The 25,535-nt window shown below is 50.8% G+C and overlaps 1 protein-coding gene across 1 annotated transcript; it reads left to right on the plus strand.

Annotated features, from left to right (window-relative positions):
* Positions 1–155: 155 nt before the first annotated feature.
* On the plus strand, positions 156–25,535 carry LOC128731710 (paramyosin). The gene is made up of 8 exons (XM_053824841.1): positions 156–203; positions 19,723–19,802; positions 21,898–22,576; positions 22,661–23,112; positions 23,180–23,336; positions 23,604–24,005; positions 24,080–24,172; positions 24,250–25,535. Exons 1-8 carry the CDS (start codon positions 201–203, stop codon positions 25,219–25,221), a joined length of 2,838 nt encoding a protein of 945 aa, XP_053680816.1. The 5' UTR covers positions 156–200; the 3' UTR covers positions 25,222–25,535.

Here is a 25,535-nt window from a genome sequence, read left to right on the forward strand (position 1 = left end):
GATTGTTCTAACGCTCCCACCTTCGTTCCTTTCTGCCACAGTAATCGTCGTTCAGTTCCGTGCCCTGTAACCGTGGTGTTACTGACTGTAGGAAGTGAAGTGCACCGTAAATGATCGTTGGAAAAATCGCCTTCCAGCTTGTGCCGCCGCCGCCACCGCCTCACCGAACAACGGTCTGTCTCCGTGCGGATTGACATGTAATGGTGAGTAGGTTGCTTGGTTCGCAAACTTTCTACTGACGGTTAATCTACTTCGAGCCTGAATCGCACAGGCTCGGCTCGGGGAGAACATCAGCTTGCATAATATATTCTTCGCAGGGGCAAACGCGCGATCCGGCCCGTCGAACGTTGATGGTTTATCGCTCCATCATCGTGCTCCATCATACTCATTACGGCGCGCGTGGGGTTCCATTGATGTGATTGATGAGTGTCCAAGAAGAATAATCCGCGCCGGCCTTTCCCGCCGGTTCCTGCCATACGATTGCCCCTGAAGCGCGATCGCAGCTTCTTGTCTCTCACGGTTCGAAAAGAAGGGTGCCAGTTAGTGGCCATTTAACACATGCGCGCACCACACCGGTGCTAAATTGGCACCATCTCCCGAGACGCGCGAGGTCCCTTTTGATGAGCCGAAGCCGTAAGATCGACACCACGGCAGCCCAAGCGATCGTCCACGGTGTCGCCCACCATGACCTCCGGGGGTGGGCTTAAAAGCTTTTCCGAATCCATCACGCGCCTTGACGCCGACACGATCTCGGTGGGTCTCGGTTGGGTTCGTTCCCATCGACGCACCATCACTGTGGAGCTGACGAGGAAAAGCACCAGCTGATTGAAGCATAAACCGAGGGAGAGAGCCCACGAGATGAGACGTGCTACACAACTTTGTTGTTCAAGTGCATGCGCTTGCTCAGTCGAGGTGTCGAAACAACGCGCACCCCTGGCTCAGCAGAGGGCGCTTTGGGTTTCCCATGACACGGGAGACATCAGACATCTAGCCAGGCACGGCTCGTCGTCACGTCGGTGTCGGTGCTCCGGTTGGTGTGCATGGGATTCATTGATGTATCGTGTTTTGAACGCGACACGGGAAAGGGACGCACGACGATCCCTTTTCTGGACGCCTGACGGATTAAGCAATTCTCTCGCTGCGGGCTTTAGGCGAACAAAGCGGTTCCGGTCGTCTCATCTTACACCTTTACATTCACTCGGCCGACGGGGCTGGGCAAAACACTTTGTTTAGTTTGTGAACGAGTTTCCTGTGGAGTTGGTCGTCTGAAACATTACACTACAGACGGCGGGGGTTCGCCACAGATGGAGGTCATCTTTCACGTTCTGAAACTGCTGTAACAAACTATCTCTTGCGTGTTGGGCATTGTACGACGAACTACGCTAGCGAAGATCCTTTGTTCGGGGTATGGATTTTTACTACAAAACTAATGTAAGCTGGCCCTGATTGGACGGCTTATCTCGATTTCAATTTTATGTGGCCTAACCATTCCAAATCTTCAATCTCCGGGTTTCCAAAAGAAGTGTTCCAATGAAAACTCACGACCTGTCGCGTTTGTACAGCATCCTCGCGCCGGGTACACCGTTGTTTCCAACAATCACCTTGCCGAAAGTCAACGCGAATCTGGTGCGGAACGAACCGAAAGAGAGAGAGAAAGATGCAAAGCAACTTTCATAAGTATGTGAAAGTTCTTTTTCTTGATCTCATACGCCGTTACGCTGACCTTCGCTTGTACGATGAGCCGAACTGGTTCGCCGCTGGTGGTGGCTGGAAGAAAAACTTTCGCGTGAGCTGCTACTTTCAAAACCACAACAAACTAGCAGCCTCCTGGGCCGTGGCTCGATCGTCGTCTCCATGGTGACGATGGACCCGGCCCAGGGAAGGAATAAACACTTTCACTTGCACCCATCGGGATTGGGACCGTTTTACGCTTGTTTTGTCGCACCGAACCGCACGAGAACACTCTCCTTTGGCGCGAGATGGTTGGGTTCGTGGCTTACCGCCGCATTGAAGTCTTTCGATAGTCACCCTGCGAAAAGCTCGACTGTTGAGCGAACCGGACCTTTGCTATCGTTCTATCGGTCGTTTTGATCTCGCTTCTCTGCGACAAGCGTCGATGCGAGTTGCTCCGTAAAATATTGATCATCTGCTGGTCGTCTGCGAGCCAAAAACTCCCGCGTGAAACCGGTGAGCTGTGGGTGGTCTGGCCGTGATGCGACCAAATGTTGCGCATACTAATGCGCGGACGTGTTTCTCGCGAGTTCCGAGAACGTGTTCCCGTTCGGCTCAATTTCTTTCAGTCCCAATTGTAGAGTCGTTTCCGTTCAGTCATCAGACATCTTATCAGCGTGTTCACGATCGAATCGGACAAACAGACGACCTCCAGGTGCCGCAGAGTAACCAGCTGAGCTGACGTCAGGGTCTGGTCAATATTGACCAAGCGTGTGTACTGGTTTCGTATCCGTTGTTGGTCCCTCTGTTCGCGTCAGCTGTGGTGTTTCATGAGAGCAATGAAGCCAACCACGCGGTTCTATTGCCTGGATTCAACCTGGACCTCCCACCGCCGATGCGCGCTGGATCGAATTGAACCGATTCGTCATGCACCAGCCGGGGTTCCCAGGAGAGTTTTCCCGAGCCTCGTGTGCCCAGTTCTCGGTGTGGTTTTATTTCCCACGGTTTGGCAAACGGTGCAGCTGCATGGGCTCCACACCGGTGCCCCGGTCGAGTGTAGTGGAAATATTTATTTAGGCCGTCCCGAGCCGCGTCGTAAGCGAACCGCGATCAGCTTTGGTGCCGTTCGCGGTAAATGCCGTTGACATTGGCAAACCTCGAGGTTCGACCAACGGTAACAGCACCAGCAACTGGCACAGAGCCGGGGTGGGCCATTAATGCGCAGCTGGGGAGAAGCCGTGGATTTATGATCGGTTTCGTTTCAGGACCCCGCGGAAAGCTGGGTCATGGCCCCGTGCGTTCTTAATGCCGCGAGACCCACGTGAAAGGGAAGCCTGCTGGTGGGGGGTTTTCGCGCCATTCGGTGAAATTAATAAACCAATAAAGATAGACCGTATAAACGTTACCGCCGCAGCGCTTAACGATGTCCGGTGCGTTTGTCGATCCTGCAGGCGGTTCGAAACCGGCCGTCGGAAACACGCCATTTGCTTCATGGCCTTTTACCACCTTTGGGCACTGGGCCACTCCTAGGACGGCATCACCACGGTGAATGAGGCGCCCAACTTCTGGGTGTTGAGGAGTCGAAAAGGTTACGGGCTGTGATGTACGTCACACGCGAAACCAGAGTTCGTGAGTATTGATCAGGGCGTACATAATGCGGCTAATTACAGAGCTGTTCGTTGGTCGCACTCTTCGAATAAATGGTGCAATTATGCTACACTGGCAGACCGGTTGGTTCGTTCATACCGCTTCTGAGAGCAACTAGAAGGACCAAAATGAAGAAGGAGACAGACTCATCACACAAGAAGCCACACAGATTTCGCCTCTTGCAAAACAAAACTGCTGATTGATGAATGCATTTTGGGGAAATTGCAAAAATCGTAAGTCAACAGAATACATAGCACTTATTTAGTGAAACAAAAGAGTGTTCAAGATCACTTGGAAATTTATAAAAAAAACTCGATTACTTTGCATCTAGTCGTTCGTCGGTTGACCCTTCGCAAATGGAAACTCTCTTACCGAGAACACGCCTTGGAACACGCCGTGTAGTTGTTTTGCGGCCAAAGCCCAGCCCAAACAATGTAGCCACTTTTACCGGCCCGGGAGCGTCAGTGCGAATGCAATTAATTTACCATCCAAATAAGGAAGTGTTGCTTTGCATTTATTTTTGCCTCACTTGGCCCTGCAGCAGGGCAGCAAGGCGGCCGATGGACTGTCAAAAAAAAAAATAAAAAAAGAGCAGCTTGCCGTTGCCGATCATCGCGCGTTGATTAAAGGCGGTGGCGCGCCGGAAAGAAAACGGGAATTGAAAACGCGGTACAAAAACCATCCAACCGAACGAACTCACGACTTTACCGAGCCGGCAATTACCCGCGAACCACCGAGAGGCAAACCTGGCCGGAACTGGTCGGCAGCAGGTCCCCACGGCTCCACCCCGATCGACAGTGCATTGACTCGTGAGGAAATTTGTGCGCAACCACCACCGGGCACGGTGTTGTTTTCCGCGTTCCAACAACACTGCAACCCCACGATCGTGCTGATCGCACGACTACGCCGACAGCTAAGGGGGCGCGTGCTTTCCACTGCACCCTATCCCATCGCCTTCCTGCCACCAGATGCACGGAAGTGGCACGGTTTGGAAGGAGCGGCAGCGAAAGCCTTTCGGGAGGTACCCGGGACGCACACACACACACACACACGCCGGGGGCCGAGCCGTGGTTGGAATGATCGTTCGGAAAAATAAAATGTAGGTCAACAACAACTCTCCAACGTCAGGCTTAAACGTCACCTGCGTCTCTCTTAGTCACCGACCGATCGCGAGTCGATCTTTCGTTAGTTCCCGCGGGAGCGATCCGGTTGCCTCGATCGCGTCGATCGCGCGAGGAAGGTGTTTTGGTCGATTTCGACGAGTGCTCCATCTACTACTCGGTGTGGTCGCAACCGGTCTGCCCCATCTGATGGTCGGGATTATCATCGGAAGCTGGTTTGTGGTGGTTTGATCGAGCCCCAAGAGCCACGGTGACGATGCACAGCAATGAATGGGCTTGCTCCAAGGGCATTGGAATCGGGTGGCAGGGAAATTGTGACCCATCTCGAGCGAACGGCAGAATCACAGTGTCCACGGGGGCACACCTGTACACACCGATCGAAGCTGGATGCTGGTCAGTGCAACGGTTCCCGGGATTGACGACAGCACGCGGTGGATGAAAGAAAACCGAAAGCCTCAACAAACCCTTGGATGGGGCGCGATAATACCGCACGATCACGCACACATGCCAACCGAGAGGGTGAGGCCGCGTTGCAACCGATCGGTTGCTGAATTCAATTACAATTTCAAAGGAAAAACGCGCTTGCTGCCGATAGCGAGCAAGCAAGCTCGTCCCGTGAGCGGAAATGCAACCGAGAAGGGCACGGCTAGCGGCCGTTTTCCGTCAGCGCTCTAACCTCCCTTGGGCCCTTCGTTGGTCCGTTAAAGTGTTGCACTTTTTTGTTCGTAACCGTGTGCGCCCATTTGACTTTGAACGAGGTCAAGCACACGTGGCCCCATTCGACTTCCAGCGTTTGTCACTCGTTTGGTTGCTTTGAGGGTCTTTTTTTTTTACTCCCTCGGGAAGATGACTCCGACTGGCCGGTGGTCGGTGAAATGGAGATGAACACACTTGCACACTGCATCGTGCAAAGGAGCTGTGGCAGCTTGAACATAAATCCATATGCTTAAAATTCACTCCTCCCCTAATGGGTGCTGTTCCGTTCATAAAAACGCTTCACAGCTCAGCTATCGAAAGCTCTCGTGCTAGCTTTTTTCCGTTTCAGCTTCTCAGAACTCTCTCTCTTCCACACACACACACACACACATGCATGCTCCCGCTGGGCTTCGTCAGTGGGACCGGTTCAGCGATTCCATCATCATAGCCGGGATCGAAAATCCTCAACCATTTCTGCCACTTTCGCGCGCGATCAGCGAACGGATCGGCGTAACTGGATACTGTGGCTCTCAGCGGGAACAGTTCCTCACGAGGGCCCCCCAAAAAAGGTACATTAATTTGCGCGAAATCCCACCCAAATCCCGCACTCAAGCGTAGCGTGTCTCGCTTATCGCCGAAACCGTGACACTTGTGCCGGCTTTCTTGGTTCCTTCTTGGCGGGATTCTCATGGGGCATCTTTTACTTAGTCGCTTGTCCCGGAAGCAGGTGACACGTCCCGCGTCAAGTGACGACTTATCTAATCGCGGCCTGGCGAGAATCGAAGTGAAATGGGTCTCAATGGATCGGCTGCCAAGGTGTGTCCCGTGGAGGCGCGTCTGCCAAAATTACCGATCAAGTGTCGCCGACAGTTCGCTGTTGAGCGGCTTACGATAGCGAAATACCGACGTCGTGGCAGGTAATTGCTGCGACACCAATTCGTGCCCAATGGCGAACAAAAAATAGTTAATTACACGGCACATTAAGCGCGTTGCTCCCGGGATCGAGCACACACACCGGAGGCGGCTGCTTCCGTTTTGCGCGTTTCCATCGGACCGTCGTAGACCCATCTGCCGGAAAATGTCGATTACAAAAGCCCGTCCGGAAGAGCCCACAAGCCAACCATCCACCTGCGCCCGGTGAGCTCGACTTACACACACGGCACGTCCACAAACGTCAGGTGTTCTAGTTCGCAGCAGGACAGCTAATAGGCGACATTTCACCCTTGGGACGCTGAAAACAGGCAACCGCAGGGAATCGATTCCATCGTAACATTGAAACGCGAATTCGATGCCGATCAAATAGACGAACTGACTCGTAGGTCTTAGCTAAAGCGGATTCGAGGAGCTTTGGAGTTTTTCGAGCTCCCAAACGAAGACGAAGAAGCAAGAAGGCTCCTCTTGCAACCTTGATTGCGGATTGCGGTTGCTGAGGTTGCACACGACCGAAGAGTAGGCTGGTTTGAAGGCTTTCACGAGAGCAGTTGGCGTTGCTAAGAGACAGGAGGAAAACTCTGGCTGCAGGTGTGCAGGTTAGAGCAACGTCGTGTACGCGTCTTGTGTGTGCTGTGGACTAGGTGTCGATTTCCTCGATGTTCGGTTTGTTGCCCGAGAATAAGACACCGGGGATAAGATGCCGGATGTTCGCACCGGAATGGACGGCCGCTAATGTTGACCTTCCCGGTGGCCCGGTAATCAACGTAAACATTCAAAGTGCCTTTTTCACACGTGCTTTATAGCCCTCTGACCCTTCCCCGAAAAGGGCGACTTTTGGAAAGTACGACTGCGCGAGACGGAACCGCGCGAGTGTGTAACCTAAATTTCACAGAACGAGGTTTATTTCTTTTTGTGACTTTTTCCGTTGGTTCGCTCGCACGATCGCTTTCTTTTTACGGCCTTTCCCCCGGGGGGATGATGGTAGGCTGGCAGAACGTCTGCTCCCGCCGTAAAGTGACATCCGCATGTGGCCACTTAAGCTCGCCATCGTTGACGCCGAAAATCACCCCAGCAAAAGCATCCCACCGGGAAAGAAGGATCGTTTTGTCCAAACTCTGGCACGAGATGTACTGGTGTGGGACGATCGGGATGGGTTGGAGGTGCCGTGAAGATGATGACGACGGCGCGACATCGCCGCTGAGAGATAGCACGGGGCAGATTGAAAATATAAACGTCACGTTAAACGGTTAACAAATAAATTATTGCATCCCCGGATCCCCGGATCGCGGGATTGTTATTTTCCATTTTTTTTGTTTCGTGCGCATTTTCTGAAGCTGGTTTGGGAAGGCCTGCGGCGGCGAGCTCGCGTAAAGAGGACCCCACTTAAGCTCACCACGGGAAAGTCGGCCCATTTCGCACCAAAAAACCGTATCGTCGTTTTTATCGTGTTCCAGCGGATGAGCTTGTCGCCCTCTGGCGTCATGGCCAACGGCGGCGACAGTTTTCGTCTGCACCGCGATGAGCTTTTCGCGACACTCTCTACCACGTACGGTCAATTTTCCGTCTTATCGTGACCTCCCACTGTCAGTGGTGTGCTTTTGCCATTGCGTTCAGACTCCTTGGAGTTGCCAAAAACTCGCATGGCGCCTTTCGCTTACCTGATGGGTGGTTGATTCCTTTTGCGAAACCCCATCCTGAGCATTCTATGAGACTCGAAAAGGCCTCGAGATGGATGGATGGGGATTCCCTTGCACGACTTGATCGTGCCGTGAATCGCACCTTACCCGTCTCTTTCCGTCGACACAAATGTCAAGCCCTCATCGCTTTGCTCAAGGAATGTGCATCACGCTAACGACATGTGACACGATTGGCAACAAATTGCATACATATCGCGCTCGGTCGGTCGGCGGCGAAGGTCTTCCCCTTGTCCCGGCGACGTCAGGAGGGCTTCAAAAGTGCGATCCCAAGCGATGGTGGCCTTTCCTTCTTCGCTTCTTCAGAATTGTGACACCAGAAAGCGCCCATTTACGGTCATTACCGATTATTTCCCTGTACCGTACGCGGGGGGTAGTGGGTTGCATCCAAAAATGGAACTCCTAAGGTACGCCTGGAGCGCGTGGAGGAAAGTAATTTCATAACTTGGCTTACACCGACCGACCGGGACCACCGAACCGAACCACGATTTCCTTTTGTGTGCTCCGTGCCCATGCAAGGCCGATGGCGTCTTGGACTTGACAGCTGTCGTGGTTGCGTGCCTGTCTGGTTGTTGTTTCTTTTTTTTTGCTTTGTTGTTTGTTGCTTCATTTTTTTTTTCGGGCGCCCGACTGACGCCGATCATAACTTCTTTTATTGCATTATAATTGATTAATAACCAGCTACGGACACACGACCCTTCGGGATCGGGGGTCCCCTTGGCCGTTCGATCGTTTCACTTTCATTTCTCCTTCCCGAGCCATTCGCCAGGGTTGCTGATCATCACCCCACGCAATGCACGATCGCACATCGCCGTTCTTACAATATTTGCCCGTGCGCTACGAGGCGCGATCGCCGTGCTCACTCGCGGTACGTTTAAATTTCTCGTACCACCATAATTGGATCACGGAATCACCGTGGAACAGCGCGTGGTTCGCCTCTTGCTCCAGGTGGGTGTTTTCTAACCCGAAAAGCGGTGATGATAAAAAATTAGCCGCTGACCTTTTTCGGCCGGCCCGTTTCCCGGGTCCGAGGCAGATCACTCAGTCACGATCGCGACCACCCGTCTGATGGCGTGGTAAAGCATGGTTTAAATTGAAAATGAGTTGAAAACGAAGTGCGCCGTTCCAAAATATCGCACGCTCTCGAGCTGCTGCTGATGCGCACTCATCATGGGGTCTGGGTTGTATAAGCTATGAAATGAATAAAATTGTGTTGGAATTGCATCTATTTGAGCTACACAAAAGCTTGTGCTGATGTTGTCGTGAAAAAGTCTCGCGCTTACACACGAACGACAACGAAAGACTTGAACGACGCGACAAGCAAGAAACTTTGAAAAATCAATCAGTCGATTTATTAGAACGTGCGAGGCACAACCATTTGCAGCGGTATTATTGAAGCAACTTTCCACCAAGATGTCTGCGAGCCCCCTTCCAACTAAATCAACCTTGTACGAGGCATCCGGGGCGTGGAATCGTTCGATCCCGTCGGAAATGGGTTTCGCCGAAGCGCTCACAAACAATGTCCACAAGCGGTTCACGTACTCTTCTTCTGCTGTGCGAAAGTCAGAACACACCCCGAGCTACGTGTGTCTAGGGGGCAAGATCTCGCTAAAACGCCGGGTTCAGCTGGAGTTTAATTTATATATATATACACATTTTTTTGTTTGTTTGTAACTACTTCCCTGGCCTGGAGTACGTCGAACCGAATCCCACCGTCCCAGCCCAGTTAGGTAACCCGCGAATCGGCGAGAGAACCCGGAGTCCGTGTAGGGCGGTGGAAGGCGGAAAAATATTTCCTCATTGTCTTCAGAACCGTTTTCGGATCCGTTTCGTGAGATTAGTGACCGTTTCGAAGACCGGTACGGTGGCGTCGGTTGGTCGGCCTCGGGTTACACGGCGTTGCGCGTATTATTCTATCGTTTGGTGGGATCACAAGACCCGGCAGTAACAAGTTCATATCCGCGACCCTTTGCATCCTTCCCTTGCTGTCTGTCGCTCCGCTCTCGTTGGTTCGAGCAGCCGCAGCTTGGTTTAGACACAGCAACACCACCGCTACGGGATGGAAACGCGCCTATGCGAGAGTTGATGACGTTTCCCCGATACCTAGAGAGAGAGAGAGAGAGAGGAGACAAAAAAGGGAACTTAAACGGTTACTAAACCGTTCAGCGATCCCGACGACGAGTGCACCGACATTGAACTTGCCTTCGAGGTGCAAGTCCACGCGCGAGGACCAGGGACAAACCGGGAGCGAAGCAAGTGACCAAGCCAAATTAACATTCTTTTCCATGAATTATTTTCCGATTGATCTTCGAGCTGCAGCGCTTCAGACCCGCTTGGCCGTGGGCGGCGTGCAACTTTGGGGTGGATTTCTGTGCTGCTGCAACTGTGAATGCACTCTTATCAACCGCAAGCGATCGCTGGTTCGGTCGCACTTGAGCGTACCAAAAGGAACCAGTGGACGTGGACACGGACTCAGGGCACGCGGATCCTTGCATTCTGCAACGCGTCAAATCGCGAGGACAAATCAATGATGCACGGTTTTTGCGGACCGTGGTGTGGCCATCGTACGGGGCAAGTGTTCGCAAATGGCAGCTAGGTCCGATTTTGGGTTCCAGCGCATCAGCAGGTTGCTGCCCTCGAACGGCGGCAGTTGCACCGGCAAGAGCGAAGTGGTTCTGATAACCAGAGGTCGTCCGTTTCGGAACGTACCGAAAGCGCAACGAAAATAAGCGACCCGCGGAACCTGTTTGGCATCGAGAACCGCCTGTGGGCACAGGTCTCCTGTACTCTTTTGCGAACGTTCGCATTTCCGACGCGCTCCGTATGCGGCAGGAATTTCTTCTTTCCCGTACGGAGAGTTTCGCGAGCCTTTGCGCCAGCGTCCGAGGGGGTTTTGTTCGCGGTCGCGGGCACAGAAAACAACATAAAAAAAAGGACACAACAAACCCCCGAAACCAGTATTGTAATAAGCCCGGAAAACATTGTCCCCATGTTGGACGCACGGCGGGCGCGACAAGTTCACGACTTTTCGAATAAAAACCCATGTTGCCTCTTTCGAACGACATCATCTCTCACCTTTTTGTGTTTAGGCGTGTTTTTGGGTGGTTTTTGGGGGTGTGTTCCTTTGCTTTTTTCGTCTCTCGCTCTTTTTTGCATCAACACACACAGCGTACAAATGCAGAAAGCGAAATTGTGCACCGTTAGGGCTAAAGCGTGAACGCTTTTTTTTTTTTGACTATTCGACCGAGCGTGTTGAGTGGATTTTTGCAGTAAAATCTCCTACACATTGCTCATAGACGAAGGAAACGGCATTCACTGTCTGCCTGTTCCCTTCCCATCATTAGCCCGATGATTAACGGATCTCACCGTGGGCCTGTGCTCTTTCAATCCGCGTGCCAACATCTGGCTAGATTGGAAAATTTACCAATTAGAAATGTTCTCCCCATTTCTCGCCTTTCTCTCAAGACGCGCGAAGCTTGCGGCGCAATTCCAAGGCATGGCTTTTCATGCGTTCCGTGGGGAAGCGAAATTTGGAACAGTTTCAGGCACATTTGCGTCATCATCATCATCATCATCGCCGGCGTCAGTCATTGGCCGTTGGGGGTTGTTCCATTTCGAGTTCCGGCGAACGTTTTCTGTTGAGATAACCAGAGCTGAGAGTCGAATGAAAATATTCGCCTGTTTGATTTATGACCACGAATGCGGACGCCTTTTTGACAGTCCCTTCAAGGCAACGCCAAGGGGAGCCTTTAGTCGAAAAACAAAACAAAAACCCGAACGCCTGCGGTCTCTATTAGAAACGCGGGGAACGATGCAAAATAGCTCACAACCGTTTTGTTCGTTGTGGAACGCACTCTTCCCGAACATTGCAGACTCACACTACGGCTTTGGTATACGGAACCGGCAACTGTAATCCCCCACACCGTTGTCTGGAGTTTGATGGATGATCGGTGATCGAGGAAAGGCTTTCACCATGCCCAAGAAAGCTTCAATCCAATCAGAAAGAACAAAGGTCTCTGAAATCGATTGAACTAGAGAGCGTAGAACAGGAGCAAGGAGAGCAACACCTCACCTCACCGTTATCATTCAGGCTTGGACTCTCGTATTGTACTTTCTCCTGGAGCCACTGGATCGAAAGCAACTGCCCTTCCGACGAAAGCAGGGTAAACGATATGCTTGTGTAAAACATTTACTTATCGGCTCTCAACGGGTTCGTTTTTCTACCACTCGTAGAAGTCTTTCGTTGCGGCACAACCAAATTTCGAGCGCATCCGACAAGCGCGAGCGTTCGTTGATGTTGCATTGTCTAAACGTTGAACAACCGAAAATCCATCTCAATATTGATTGGCACAAAGTAGGTCGCAACTCTCACTGTTGCCCAGCTAGTAACCAGGCCAGGCCTTCTGACCTGTGTCTTTTCTGCGAGCATGATTTCAAATCGATCGAAATCAATCGATGTGTTGTTGCTTGCGTACGCTTTCGACATCTTCAGCTGGACAAGATCTCGATCGAGTCGTCGGTTGACTTCACCGATCGGATTTTACAACGTAGCATCTTTTTTTCGCACTCTCTTTCTCTATCTATCTCACTGATCACAGAGGCACGCTTCCGACAGTTCCCAGTTGATCTTGCTTCTACCCCGCCAGATGTCGGGTCGGAAGGATCGGTCTGTTCCAGAAACCTGAAGGCCTGAATGCAACGGAACGGAAATCAATTTCATTGAGATAATTCATCATTATCAAACCATTAACGACTTGATTACCCCACATTCGTCAGCAACACCGGGCCGAACCGAGCCATGAGCGAAGAAAGACAACAACTTTTGCTTCGGACGAACCTTGCATCCGGGTAGACCCTGCAGTAGGGCTCGGGAGTGAACGGATAACTTCTCTCGGGGGGTTCGTTCGTTCGACTCGTTTTCTTTTGCGGTTGCAAAAGCGGGACCGGCTGCAGGCGGTGTAATGCTTTCCCTGGAAATCGCTGTCATTGCGATGCCGTCGGACCTGGGCCACACCTTGCACTGTCGATTTCCAGTCGCCTGTTCGCTGGACAACCGAGCCAGCAGCAGCGGGTTGTGGTAATTAATTGTGTCGCCGAGACATCCAGTTTGCTCGGTGGGAAGGATTGCTTGCATCACCGTTGCTGGAGTCGTCGATCAAAAGCGCGAACTGTGCTGCGGGGCTAACCACGTCGATTGATCGTAGACGTTCGTTAACGGTAGTTGCCGGTGTACTCTCACTTTTAACCGAGTGTCCCGTGTGTTAATTGCAACCCGCATTTTTTGAATTGTGCACAAGGATGTTTTGCATCGTTGGCAAACACACCTTTTCGGTTGTGGTGGTGTGTTCTTTTTCAGTAGCATAACATTGCAGCGAAACTCAATGAATAAAAAAGGTGTATGTTCAACATCCCCGTTGTTTGACACAACGCTTGTATATCGATCGAGCTCAGCTATCTCATCATGTACGGACATATTACTGCCACCAACGGATAACAGTAAAATTGGGATGGATAGAAAGGAGAGAACAAAAAAAGCTTCTCCCTCCTACGGCTAATAACCAAACCGATAACATCGAGTTGGTAAAATAACCTATACCTACGCTGGCGCAATTCTTTCCCCCAGCGCTATGAAAAAACACCGGGCTCCAGTCGTGAGATCTTTATCGTGGAGCATCGTCGATAGTGGTCGCCCCAACATCTCGTGCTTGGGTCGACGCGTGACTGCGACGTGCCTGGGTTGGGATAGAATGTTCTTCACCATTTACGCTCATCAAAAGATCTCCCATCCAGCGCCCTATCGGGTTCCTTGGGTGGTGCCGGTGCTTGAGAAATGGCTCACCACGGCAAGCGGCAAATGCCGCCGCATCCATCATCACCGATTGGTTTCGGAAATCATAGACGAAATAATGCAGAACAGAAAGAAGCAAAAAAAAATAGAAATGAAAAGCATGGAATGCTGTGCGGTCTGGGAGGATGGAAAAGGCGCGACTTTTGCGGCTAGCATGGTGAAGATCGCGGCCGATCTTCGACGCCAACCCCACTCTATCCGGCGATGGGTATCAGTGCACGGTGTTCGGTGAATGAGCGAAAATACAATAATTCGACGACCAACAGGCCCAGCTAGCGGGATAAGCGAAGAAAGCTAACATCGCGAGCCGTTCAAGACGTTCCCGGATCCTCCGGAACGTCGCGATTGGCGGACGAAAATCGTGCCTGGGTAATAATAATGTTTTTTTTTTTCAAAACCGGGCACTCATTTTTCTGTCCCCACTGACGCGCTACGTTTCATATTCCCGTTCGGCTCGTTTTGTGACCCGCTGGAGGCTATCCAAAGACCTGTGTGCGCGCATTAGAAGAGGAACCTACGGGGTCCACACGGTGATCGTAGATCTAGGTCGAGAGCCGACGTACGGTTTCGGTTTTCCAGGACTATCGGATGGTTGAGATCTTTCCCACTGCTTTCCCAAGTGCTGCTACAACCGTGCCAGACCGCAACAATTACTGCAATTGGCTGCAATCGGTTTCCATTGCGCCCGGTTTCCCGACCGATACGCGATTCCTTTGTGCCTCGATGTCACGCTTTTCTTCAACTCGTGCGCCTGCTGAGCAAAGGCGAATTATCGGAGGCGAATTTTGCACACGATCACATAGTGCATAAAACAGATGTCTCTTCTATTACTGCCGCTGGGGTTTGCTTCCCACCTAGCTCCAACGATCGTCGAATGCTTACGGGTATAGTCTCACTAACGATTTCCCGCGCTGTTCCACGAGAGAAAAATAGCCCACCAAAAATAGCCCAACGAATCAATTGAAGCTGCATCAAAATGGACAAAGTTATTCCGAATATCCCAAACGTCCGTCCAGCAGCTCCCCAAATCCCTCTAAAGCCACTGGCAATCGTACGAAAGTTTGCCACAACTCCACAACCCGCAAACAACGCCATCCACCACCGAGTGGTTTTGGAGCCATGTCGCGTCGTTGAGCTGAGCGTGTTCTCAGTTCACATCTTCTCGAAGATCCTACTTCGCTCCTCCACCATGTGTCGCCTTCACACGCTTCATCGTGGACTGTAACGAGGCCCTTGTCATGATCGTGCACATTCACCAGCAGCTAACGGTGCCGCGAGATCCTCCTCCTGTGCGACCAAGAGCCTGAAGCTGCGACCAGGCGCGATCAGGCGATCGTGGTGTGTTGAAAAGTCGGTCAATTATGGTTCATAGTTCAAGATGTGGATGGCTTTGTTGGTGGGACGTCTCTCGGCGCCCTCGGGAATCATGCCCCCAAATGCGCGGAAAGAGAAAGGATACTCGCGATCGAACGCGATCGGGCGACGATCGGCACGTTTAGAAAGGTATCTCGTCTATTGCTTGTTCGCATTTCGTGCTGCTTATTCGAGGCCTCCGTTTCATGCGCTTCAGGCAGAGGATGACCTGCTGTTGGTTCAGACCTGGACAGACAAACGAAACTGTAGTACAACTTGTAAGTGATGAAATCCTGCTAGTCCTGCAGTTTTCGTGGCTATGTATGTATTTCACTCCACTGCGAGAGAGGTGCCACGTCGATCATAAAATCCCATTCACGGGAAGGGCTTGTTTTGTTATTCCATCCTTTTCACGCTTGTGCAAATAGCTTCAAACACTCGAGTACGAACGCGTGTCCCGCGGCGTGCATTCAGGTGGGAGATGGATGTTGGTGTTTGGCTTTTTTATGAATATTAATGCTAAACAAAAACCGTCCATCCACCCCGGAAGGGGGGGGCCATGGAGTGCATGCCTCCATGGCTTCCATTACGCTCGCGACAATGTAGTCGTTGGCACATTTCCACATTTCCATTTCGCACAAGCCGAGATCGCCGAGTGTGGTCTTGAATCGATGGTGTTGGCTTTTTACTACAGCCTGCAACTACGATCACAGCGCGTTGTAAAGCAACTATCAACGAGCAAATAGTGTGCCACTCTCGATCGCACACTGGAGCACCCTCAGGGCGATCGTTTTCGCTGTCCTTTCAAAGAAAATTCAAAACAATCCTTTGTTACGCCTCTCCAATTGGGTGTGAATGAATCTTTCACACAGAGCCACCGAGCACTAAGCAAACGGTGGATCTTCATCGCAATGAAACGTGTCCTAGCACCGCAAACACAAAACAAGAAAAAAAAAGAAACGGTACTCATCCATTCATCCCTCGCACGACGGGGGTAAAATGGCATGTTCGTCATCCATTGCTGTAAGCTGTTCGTGAGGCACAATTACACCGGACCTGCACCAATACCAACACGACCCGCAACGATCGTGCATTTATCGCGTTTATTTGCCCCATCCCTGGATCGAGCTGCAGTTGCATGTAAGTGGCCACCGACCAGTGCAGGACTTGCTACTGCCAATCGCTGTTATTATCCTTTTTCGGGTGGAGCAATCTCCTCCGCTTTTCGTGCAGAAGAAGCCCCCCCGGGGGGCACCGCGTTTTGCGTTTGCTTCCGGAGGCGAACTGCCGCCTCGTCGGTGGCTTCCAACGCCAGCCAAAAGGAGTAAATTACATTTAAATGAAGCGCACAGTTAGCTGGGGGTACTGTTATTAAAAATAATCATCTTGTTTATTTCGCTTTAAGTTCGGTGGCCGTTACTGCGGCCCACGTTTAGCGGGTCGAACCAGAACGCGAACCAGCCTCGAACCGGCGGGGTCCTCGTGCGAAGGGCTGAAGTTAAGCCACACCGCGAGTTGCACCCTCTCTTCGCTCGGTGTTGCGAGAAACACGGCTTTCAGGCTTTGGAAACCACCACCCTACAGCCTGGCGTTTGGGCTCTCTCGTTTTCCCATTTCACCGTGTTGCACTGTGTTGCAAACACTCATGCTGTGTGTGACGAGGGACCGACTCCGAGAGGTCCCCACATTTATAGCTCTAGCTATAGCCAAGCACACCCCCGAAACCTTCCTGCACACCCTCTCTTTTTCCATCTTCCCGTCCAAACGGACCGCCTCCCGTCGACTTCATGCACCATAAATTTATCGACACTCACGCGAGAAAAGCGAAGAGGAACGTCGACATCGACGACGACGACGACGACGACGACGACGGCGACTTCCATCTGGTGTCCCGTGTCGATCCCGGTGCCTTCACAAACTATTAATTAACATATTACATCGGCGTGGAGCTGGAATTGGGAATGAATTAGTTGGCATCGAAGGGAACCGACGGGCTGCGCGCAATGCCATCCCACCACAACCACCTTCTGGACGCACTCTCGTCATCCCACTCGTCGTTGCGGGTTTGGTTCTGGTGCGTAATATTTATGGCAAAATTATGCACCACCGTCGTGTGTCCGCCGGATGGTGCTGCACGTCGCCAACCAGCAGCAGCCGGGCGGGTGGGTGAGAAACAAAACCAGTGAAAAAAAAAAAACGGGGTGGAAATTGGGAACGAGATCGCAACGCGACGATCGAGCATCTTCTTCTGGGTGATCCGTGGTTTGATCCAGCCAGCGAGACCCACCGGTCAGGGATTGCTTCTTTCCGGGAGCACACTAATGATCCCGGAGCACAGCAGGAGTGCCAGATCGTGCTGGATGGGGGAGTGGAACTAGCTGCAGTAGAAGTTTAGCAGAAGATCGAGCATCTGCAATCACTGATCAATGTCAAATCACTGTCTCGTAACCTTCTGACCCAACGGAATCGCTCGAAGAAGGGCACAACACCGTGTGTTGTGTTGCTTTTTTGAAAGCTTCGGAGAGTCACTACGAGAGACCCTTCCATTTCCAACGGCAAGCCGCGGTAGTGGCCAGGGGTACTTTCAAAGCCAGATTGCTTTGCCACCATTAAATAATGACCGTTATTTTCGGTTCAATTTCCGACATAATTATTCGCCCCGCGATCGCAACCAGTGGCGGGTGCCGAACAGAAGAGCCGAACAAACAAAAAAAAAAACAACTCACTTCATAAACTCGACTCACACTCGCACTCGATCGTGCGGAATGGAAATAAAGCGCGGCACTACACAGAAGAGAGAAAGAAGAAGAAAAAAAACAAATTCGCCCGCTTCACTGAGCCGTTGGACGAAATTCGGAAATTACGGTCTCAATTATTGCGCAGGGGTTTTAGTTCTTTTTGCGATGGCTTGTGATGGCTCAAGGTGGTGTGCCAGGTATCCTTCACCAGTCGTTAGCCACCCAGCAGCAGTCGTTGGATAGCGAGTCTGGGTCGATCGAGTGGATTGATGAATCACTACAGCACCACGCGTCGGTTGATTGAGCAAAGTTGCACCATCTCGAGGGAGGACGAGCAACACACACACACACACACTCGTTTGTGGAATCGCAACTCCAGTCCAATCACTTCAAGAGCCGTCAGAGCGACGTGGCAGAGAGAATCAATTGTACCGCAAAGCAGTTATCCGGTGGCCTGATTGCGGACGAATGCGCCTCCATTCTGAACGATGAGCCACCACCTGGCCATTCGTCATCGACACGAATTGCATCGATTACGGTGCCGTTTGACATTTGGCTCGAAATCAGCTAACCTTTGGTGATGGCACAGTCTCACGCTTCAATTCTTAAACATGTGATCGGATTTGTCTACCAGGGAAAACGAGATATTTGCCAGCAAAGATCGGGGTTTTTTTCATTGAAATGCACATCCATTCTTATTACTTTAGATAATTAGATGCATAATGGAAAACATGTTTGGTACGTTGATAGTTTGGCCATTCAATCAAGCATTATTTTGTAGCCGATTCAAGTATTGCACTAATTGAAACTACCTTCAACCACTGAATCATTTCAATTAAACCACGACCCATTTGTTCGAGCTCAATAGCCTACAGATTTACCGGGCGAAATCTCATTTACAACGCCAACAAAAGGTACAAAAAAATAGCCAACTTTCAGATCCGGGTCGAAGGGATAAACTTTCCAACCATATTCAACTTGCTTCCTATCTCTTTATTTTCTGCACATTACCCATGGGTAATTATGCAATTCTCCAAGATACAAAAAAAACCTTTACTTTAACAAAGAGATAGTGGTGGTAAAATAAATTTATAAAAATGTTAGAATCACTTTGGAGCAATCTGAAACCAACCCGCACACGAGATCAAGCGTAAACAGTATTTCTTTTGGAAAGCAGATAATTCGAATAATTGCATACACACAACCCCGCAAGCACATCAGGAGCTGCTGGAGCTCGAAAATGCGTACCAGTCTAACAGAATTGCGCTCACATAATTTGGACACCCGAAGCGAGCCATCAAGATCGAATTGATGTGTTTTTTTTGTCTTGTGTTCGTTTGCTTTGTTTTGAGTTTTCTCCTCGATCCGTCCATATGGCCGCGCGGATGGGGGTTTCGGTCGGGATTTTCACTCGAACAGCTGTCGAACGGTTGATGATCACAGCGTTGGGCAAAGGTACGGCTTCGAGGGCAGAGGCATACCGAATACAATCTCCAAAAAAAAAAAGCACAGCCCACCACCACGAACGATCGGACGGTTACGGTTACGGCCAGGCTTGCAGCATTAGATCCTCTTTTCACGATGATTCGGTTCGAATAATGGATCGTCATAATGTTCCGTTATCCGGGGAATTAATGTTGATCGACCACGTGATCGATACTTGTCTCACGAGATCCTGTTTCGTGCGCAAGCTGGTTGAGCACGCCGCAGCGAGTAGATAAACCCGTGGAGCTGCCGTCATCAATGTCTACGACCATACGGGGCGAAGGCGGCTTTTATAGCAGACGCTACCACACAGGTAGTTTAGTACACCTTCACCGATAAAACCATTTTGTGGGGTGATGAATTGAGCCAAGAAATAATTACCATATGGTGACATTTCTTCCAGCAAAGCTGAGAAAAGCTTCATTAGAACAGACCATTTCCGCGCGATAATTACAAACTCCCAATGTTGTATGTTTCAAAGCGAAGATCTGAAGCGTATTAATTGTGCTCGTCTTTTGTTCACTTCTCGTTCACAGGTTTCCAGCGCGGTGCATGCCGATGGCCAACGGACCTCGAATGCATCGACGAGAGCAGACAAGAGCAACCCCGGTTTGAGGTGAGTATACGGACACGATGCACCAACCATCTTAGAAGCCAAAACCACCCATTCAAGCCAATCCGCGCTGGCTCGTCGGGACACTAGAACTTGTTCGCTAGAACAGGCTTTGAATGCTAGGAGTGTTTTTGTTTTTCATCGTCACACCACCCGCACGATCATACCGATGCACCGATGCACCGATGCAACGCGGACACGCATGGTAGCACAACTCGTTTTTCATTTGCTTATGCAACAAGACAGTATTTCACAGCACCACCAGTTTGTGGATTGGAGCAGCTTTTCGCTGTGCGTTCCAAGCAGCGTCCGAACGCAATTGCAATGGGAATGCCGGGGAAAAACGTACCGACCGGCCAGGTCGGTTGTCAATGGTACCGGGTGCCGGCTTGGGGGCAGCCGTTGGAACATTATAGCAATGATCGTTCGGACGGACAGCCTGTGAATGCTGGCTTGTCAGCCGGTTGAACACGATCACGGTACCAGGGATGTGTGGTAAGGTGTGGTAAGACGCTCTTTGCCACGCTTCTGGGCAACCTAACCTCGTGATGCTGTGCGAGGCTAAGTTCTCACGCTCGGATCTGAAGGAACAAAACAAAAAAAAACATTAGAAAGAGGCCCCGCGCGAGCGAAAGGCGGTGGTGGCAAATTGTAATTTATTTTATCGCTGGCAGCTATTTTGTTATTTTACGCTACTCAAAAGCCCGTTCCATCGTTTCTGGCTGGGTGTTCAGCGGTGTTTTGCTCCTGTACCAAAGGTGGGCTTACTCCACGAATGGGTCTGTGCGCTGGATGCATTCACGCCCCCCCGGTGCATCCAATGCAGCAGAATGCACTGGAACGAGGTTTACAAGCGTTGCTTTCATTCAACAATATACCGGCACGTCAGTTCCTGCTGCACCACCAGCACGATTGAGTGAATGAGTTTTCCTTAACAGCATGCGCTAAACTGCACTCGCTGGTCAGGTTTCTACAAATTCGAAACCACATCATACACCGAGAGCGCTCACTACTCTATGGACTCTGCTGCCATCACGTCCTCTGTGGGGGTCGGCAGTTTAGCAGCTAAAATGTAGGCAATCTGTTGCCAAACATAGCAAGCAAATGTCTATTGGGATGTCGAACAACGCGCGTCTTAAAAACATGCAAACGCCCCAAATGTCTACTGTCCGCTTGTGTTTGCATTTACTCGGAACAATCAATCCAAGGCTCGATACTCCACACAGTACAGCAGCGGCGTATAAGCACCTTTTCTTTTGCCAACTCAGCTGAGTCCTATTTCTGCTCTCCATGTCGACAAAAGCGCGCGTTCCTTCACTCACCGGTGATGACTAATGCGCCCGTTTACTCCTAGCCCGGTGGGGATACCGATAGCAAAGAGTGGACAGAAAATACGAAAAACTGAACCTTGAACCACGGTCACTACACGAACTCCTCCTCTCCGTGCAAGCTTACCTATCTGCGGTCCAAAAGGACACATTGTACTGCAACACACCACTTTGGCATGCCTTCCAGCACCCGGGGGGAGTTGTCGACGGTGGTGGCCAGATCGCGACAAGTACCCGGTTCGGTTATCGGTTCAGGTTTGGGTTTGGCAGGCGCAGCTGCACCATCAAATGAGGTCAATCAGCTGTTCTGGTGTGGTGGTTTCGAGGGCAAAGACTCAAACAAACGTTGGAGTGAACGGTGCCTGGCGAAACCTGTTTCCCAAAGTAACAACAGATCCGGTAGGGATCCTTTTGTTGGACTTTTTTGCTTCACATTTCTAAACATCGTGAACCTGTGTTTAGCCTGTGTGGAGGATCAACTGATCTGATATAGCTAAGGATTCGTTTTGTCACAAAAAGTACACACACAAATTCTGGTGTAATGTAATGCGTAAAGAATAAACATGACTAATATGATTAAAGTAATGTTTTAACAGCACGAACGAAAAGAGCAAACAAAACAATATAACAAATATAAAAAGGTAATTTAAGTTATTCGATCAGGTTGATTATCTATACAACTATCGATACCTAAATCTAGTAACTAAGTAGTGTTTTATGGCGATTTTGTAGCAATATTGTTTAACTTTTACTTTTCTATCTTTACACAGGAGGATCGCGGATGCAATGGAACCAAGAGAATCGAGTGCGCCACCATCACTATTGCTACCGGCAACATCATCACCGCTATTGAGCTCCTACAGCTCTGCTCCGAAAAAACCATCCCATACGCCAGCTGTCCCACAATCACATGGCTCCCCGGGATCGTTGGTGTCCCTTCGCCCAAAGGGCCATTACCGTTCGTCCTCTCTCGAGAACAACCCGTTCCATCCTCACGGGGGCAAACCAATGATTGGCCTCAGTATCGCTCAGGCCAGCTTCACGGGTACGCTGAAGTCACGGCGGGAGCAAAAGCGGATCTCCGATTTTCTCAACAAGCAATCGGCGGGCTTCGGGACCGGATCCAGTGGCGCTAGCTCGCTGACGCTGGTTTCCACTTCGAGAGAGCCACAGTCTGAGAGCAGCTTGCGGAAGGCTCACTTTGAAAACATTCGCGAAATTTTCGAGAAAAACAACAGCAAAAATGCTGCAGCCCAACAGCAGCAGCTTGCGAAGGCGACGAAACATGCAGCAGGACCTCAGGTCGGTAGCTCATCTGCTGCAATGGCGGCGATGAATGTCGCACAACCCTGCGAGATAATCGGTCACGGTGGCAGTTCCTCAACGCTGGGGATACCGATCGATGATAAACCACCGAAAATTCAGGCCTGCAGTGGTATTCTAGGAAAGGTGAGGCTATACAACATGACGGCTTACTCGATAAGAAGCTGTCCCAACATGCACTTAACGCAAACTTTCGCTTACGCTTCACAGGGCAAACAAGTGATTCGTCCGATTGCCTTCAAACCAGTTCCTTACAAATGTAATACACCAAATTATGGCGCCCCGATCGGTGGCCGACTGACGGAGCTGAGCGATCGGTATGGTTCGACACCGTCGCTCGGTCCTACGATGAGCCTGCAGTACAAATTCGGAAGCACCACCGATCTGCACCACCTTCAGCAGCAGGGTACCAGCGGCAGCAACGGAGCCACTCCAATTGCGTCCGTTGGACCATGCCCAACCGGTGGATCACTGGCTACATCGATCGGGACGGGTGGTGGCAGTGTGATGAGCAACAGTTACCACCAGCACTATCACCAGCCTTACGGTACCTTATCGCGCAAGGGTTCCTCGACGATTCCCTTCAAGACGTACGACAGTTTAGAGTCGATCCTGAAGCTCCCTGACAGCATGGTATCGTCGTACCCGAATCCTAGCCATGGGTAAGCAATTTGTCATATGCTGCAATCCAATGCATCCCTTCTACCTTGCTGATCACCCCTTTTGCAGGCTTTACCACCAACAGGATGTCCTTGATATGGCACCGTCGCCTTCGGATTCGGGCATTTCCGAGCTGGAAGCGGCCCTACGCGATCGCGACTCTGAACTAGCTTACCTCCGGCAAACGATGGAGCACAATGAACAAGTAATATTCAAAGTTCATCAGGTTGGTAGTGTGTGCAGTGTTACTGGATGCGTTTGGTTCACGAACATCTTGCGGGATGTCGGTCTCAAAAGGATGAAAAACGAAATCGGTGTGCGTTCTGGATATATCTAACGTGCTTTGTTGGATTGGCTAACACGAACATACAAACGCAAGTGCTTGCTTTCTAAATAGGCTAGAGGGGAGGGTCGAAAGATTAGACACCTACGGAATCTACACTTACTTACGCCGTACTAACTTACGCCCGTATGTTGATCGTTCTCTCTGCAGGATAAGGAAAAGCACTGGGAGCAGGAGCTGAACCGCTTGAAGGCGATCCACGAGAGTCGCCTAAGGGCCGGAGCCCAGAAGGTGCACAAGCTCGAGCAGCTGCTCATGATGCAGACGTTTCAGCTACGGCAGGATAAAAAGCGCCTGCAAGAGGATAACGCCCGTCTGCACGCGGACGTAGTGCAGGTGCGGGATCAAACTGAGCAGCAGAAAACCGAACTGAGCCAGCTGAGGCTAAGCGCGAAGGAACTTAAGGAACAGAATGGAGATTTGCTGGACGAAATTCAGATGCTACGGCGAGTGGTCAGCGATCTGAAGGAGCGCCTGGAAGAGAGCGAGTGGAACCTGTGCCAGAAAAATGGAGAAATAGCACTGATGAAAACCCAGCTAAAGGATGCGCAGGTATGTTTCGATCACGGTGGGGGTTTTCTCAAACATACAAACGTTCCATCTGAATGGTAATGTGTGTCTTGCAGGCGGAAATGGCAGTCAAAGATCAGGAAATTGTACAGCTCAAATCAGAGATGAAGTTGCAAAATTACGACGACATTAGCTTGAAAAAATCCGAGGTAAGGCGCGTGATGCAATGGAGAAAACCACGACAGGAGAGAAAAAAACTAAACCCGTTGCGCATTGTTCATTGCAGATCAAAAAGGAACTGGATTTCGACCTGGAAATATCACAGCTCAATCGCATTGTCATCTTCAAGGACCAGATTATTGTGCTGATGAACAACGAAATACAGAAGTTACGCAAAGAACTGTCTGACATTTCGATTTTGCGAGGCTACGAGGGAGCCCCGACGGGCCGTTACGCTCGATACAAGAAGAAGCTCGAGTTGGTTGCCCAGAAGTTCGAGGAAACGAATCCGCGAAACGACAGCAACAACAACACCCACATACAGAATAGCAATAACAGCAGCATCAAGCCAACAGAGTCTTCCTGCGTGCAGCAGGACGACAACAAATCAGTTTCCCCGACGGCACTGATTTCCAGCGGTGACTTTATACGCAATTACTTCAACAGCAAGCTGGAAATGAACAAGAAGCTGTTCCTCAGCTCGCAGATTTGCAACTACTCCGACGAGGACAAATCGAACATAATCGACGCGTATGGTGGCGGCAAGCAGAGGGACATGTCGGATATTACGCTCGATCTAAGCAGTCTGCTGCCGTGTTCGCTGACTGCGATCGTACAGACCGCTGCCGACGAGGCATCCTCCGTTTCCGACAATTACCATCACCAGAGCTCGTCGGATGACGATTACAAATCCATGACACCCACGCAGGACGATCAGGACCCCAGCGAGGAAGGTGCATCGAATGTGGCTTCTTCGGCACAACAACCCGTGGAGCAGATGACTGGAGCAGCATCAAAACCACAAAACGGCAGTGTCGGTGAGATGGAACGGCTAAACCGTGAGCTGGCATCCTGCCGGGAGTGCTTCGAGCAGGAGAAAGCGAAATGGGCTGAGGAAAAGGAAAAGGTCCTCATCTATCAGCGGCAGCTTCAGAAGAACTACGTCGACATGTGCAAACGAACGCAGCAGCTGGAGGAGCAGCTCAAGACAATGCAGCTAAAGCCGTGCGCTTTGTCAGCAAATGATCATCGTGACTAAGGCGGTTGTGTTGCGCTACAGTACGCCCCGTTTTCTTTTTTAGAGTTAGGCTCTTAGATAAATGTGATGGTGTGTGTGTGTGTGTGTTGTGCACTTTGCTTACCGAAATACCTGTCCACATCTCACACACTCTGTGCGCTAGAAAAAGAATGTCCGTCGTGGCAGGGACGTCCCCTCAATCGTTAAAGCTAGTTTCAATTGTACACCTGCCCGAGCAGTGCAGCTGATAGCTATTATATTAAGCATTTGGCGAGCAATTTTCTTGAAATGCTACGCGGATTAATAACGAAAATAATAATTCTCTGTTGAGTCAA

Source organism: Anopheles nili, chromosome 2 (assembly GCF_943737925.1).
Source record: "Anopheles nili chromosome 2, idAnoNiliSN_F5_01, whole genome shotgun sequence".
NCBI lineage: Eukaryota > Metazoa > Arthropoda > Insecta > Diptera > Culicidae > Anopheles > Anopheles nili.

Excerpts from the sequence above, each read along its gene's own strand:
- LOC128731710 (XM_053824841.1), top strand. Across the intron at positions 24,006-24,079 it reads CCCAGCTAAAGGATGCGCAG|GCGGAAATGGCAGTCAAAGA; the intron begins GTATGTTTCGAT and ends TGTGTCTTGCAG. Across the intron at positions 24,173-24,249 it reads TTAGCTTGAAAAAATCCGAG|ATCAAAAAGGAACTGGATTT; the intron begins GTAAGGCGCGTG and ends TGTTCATTGCAG.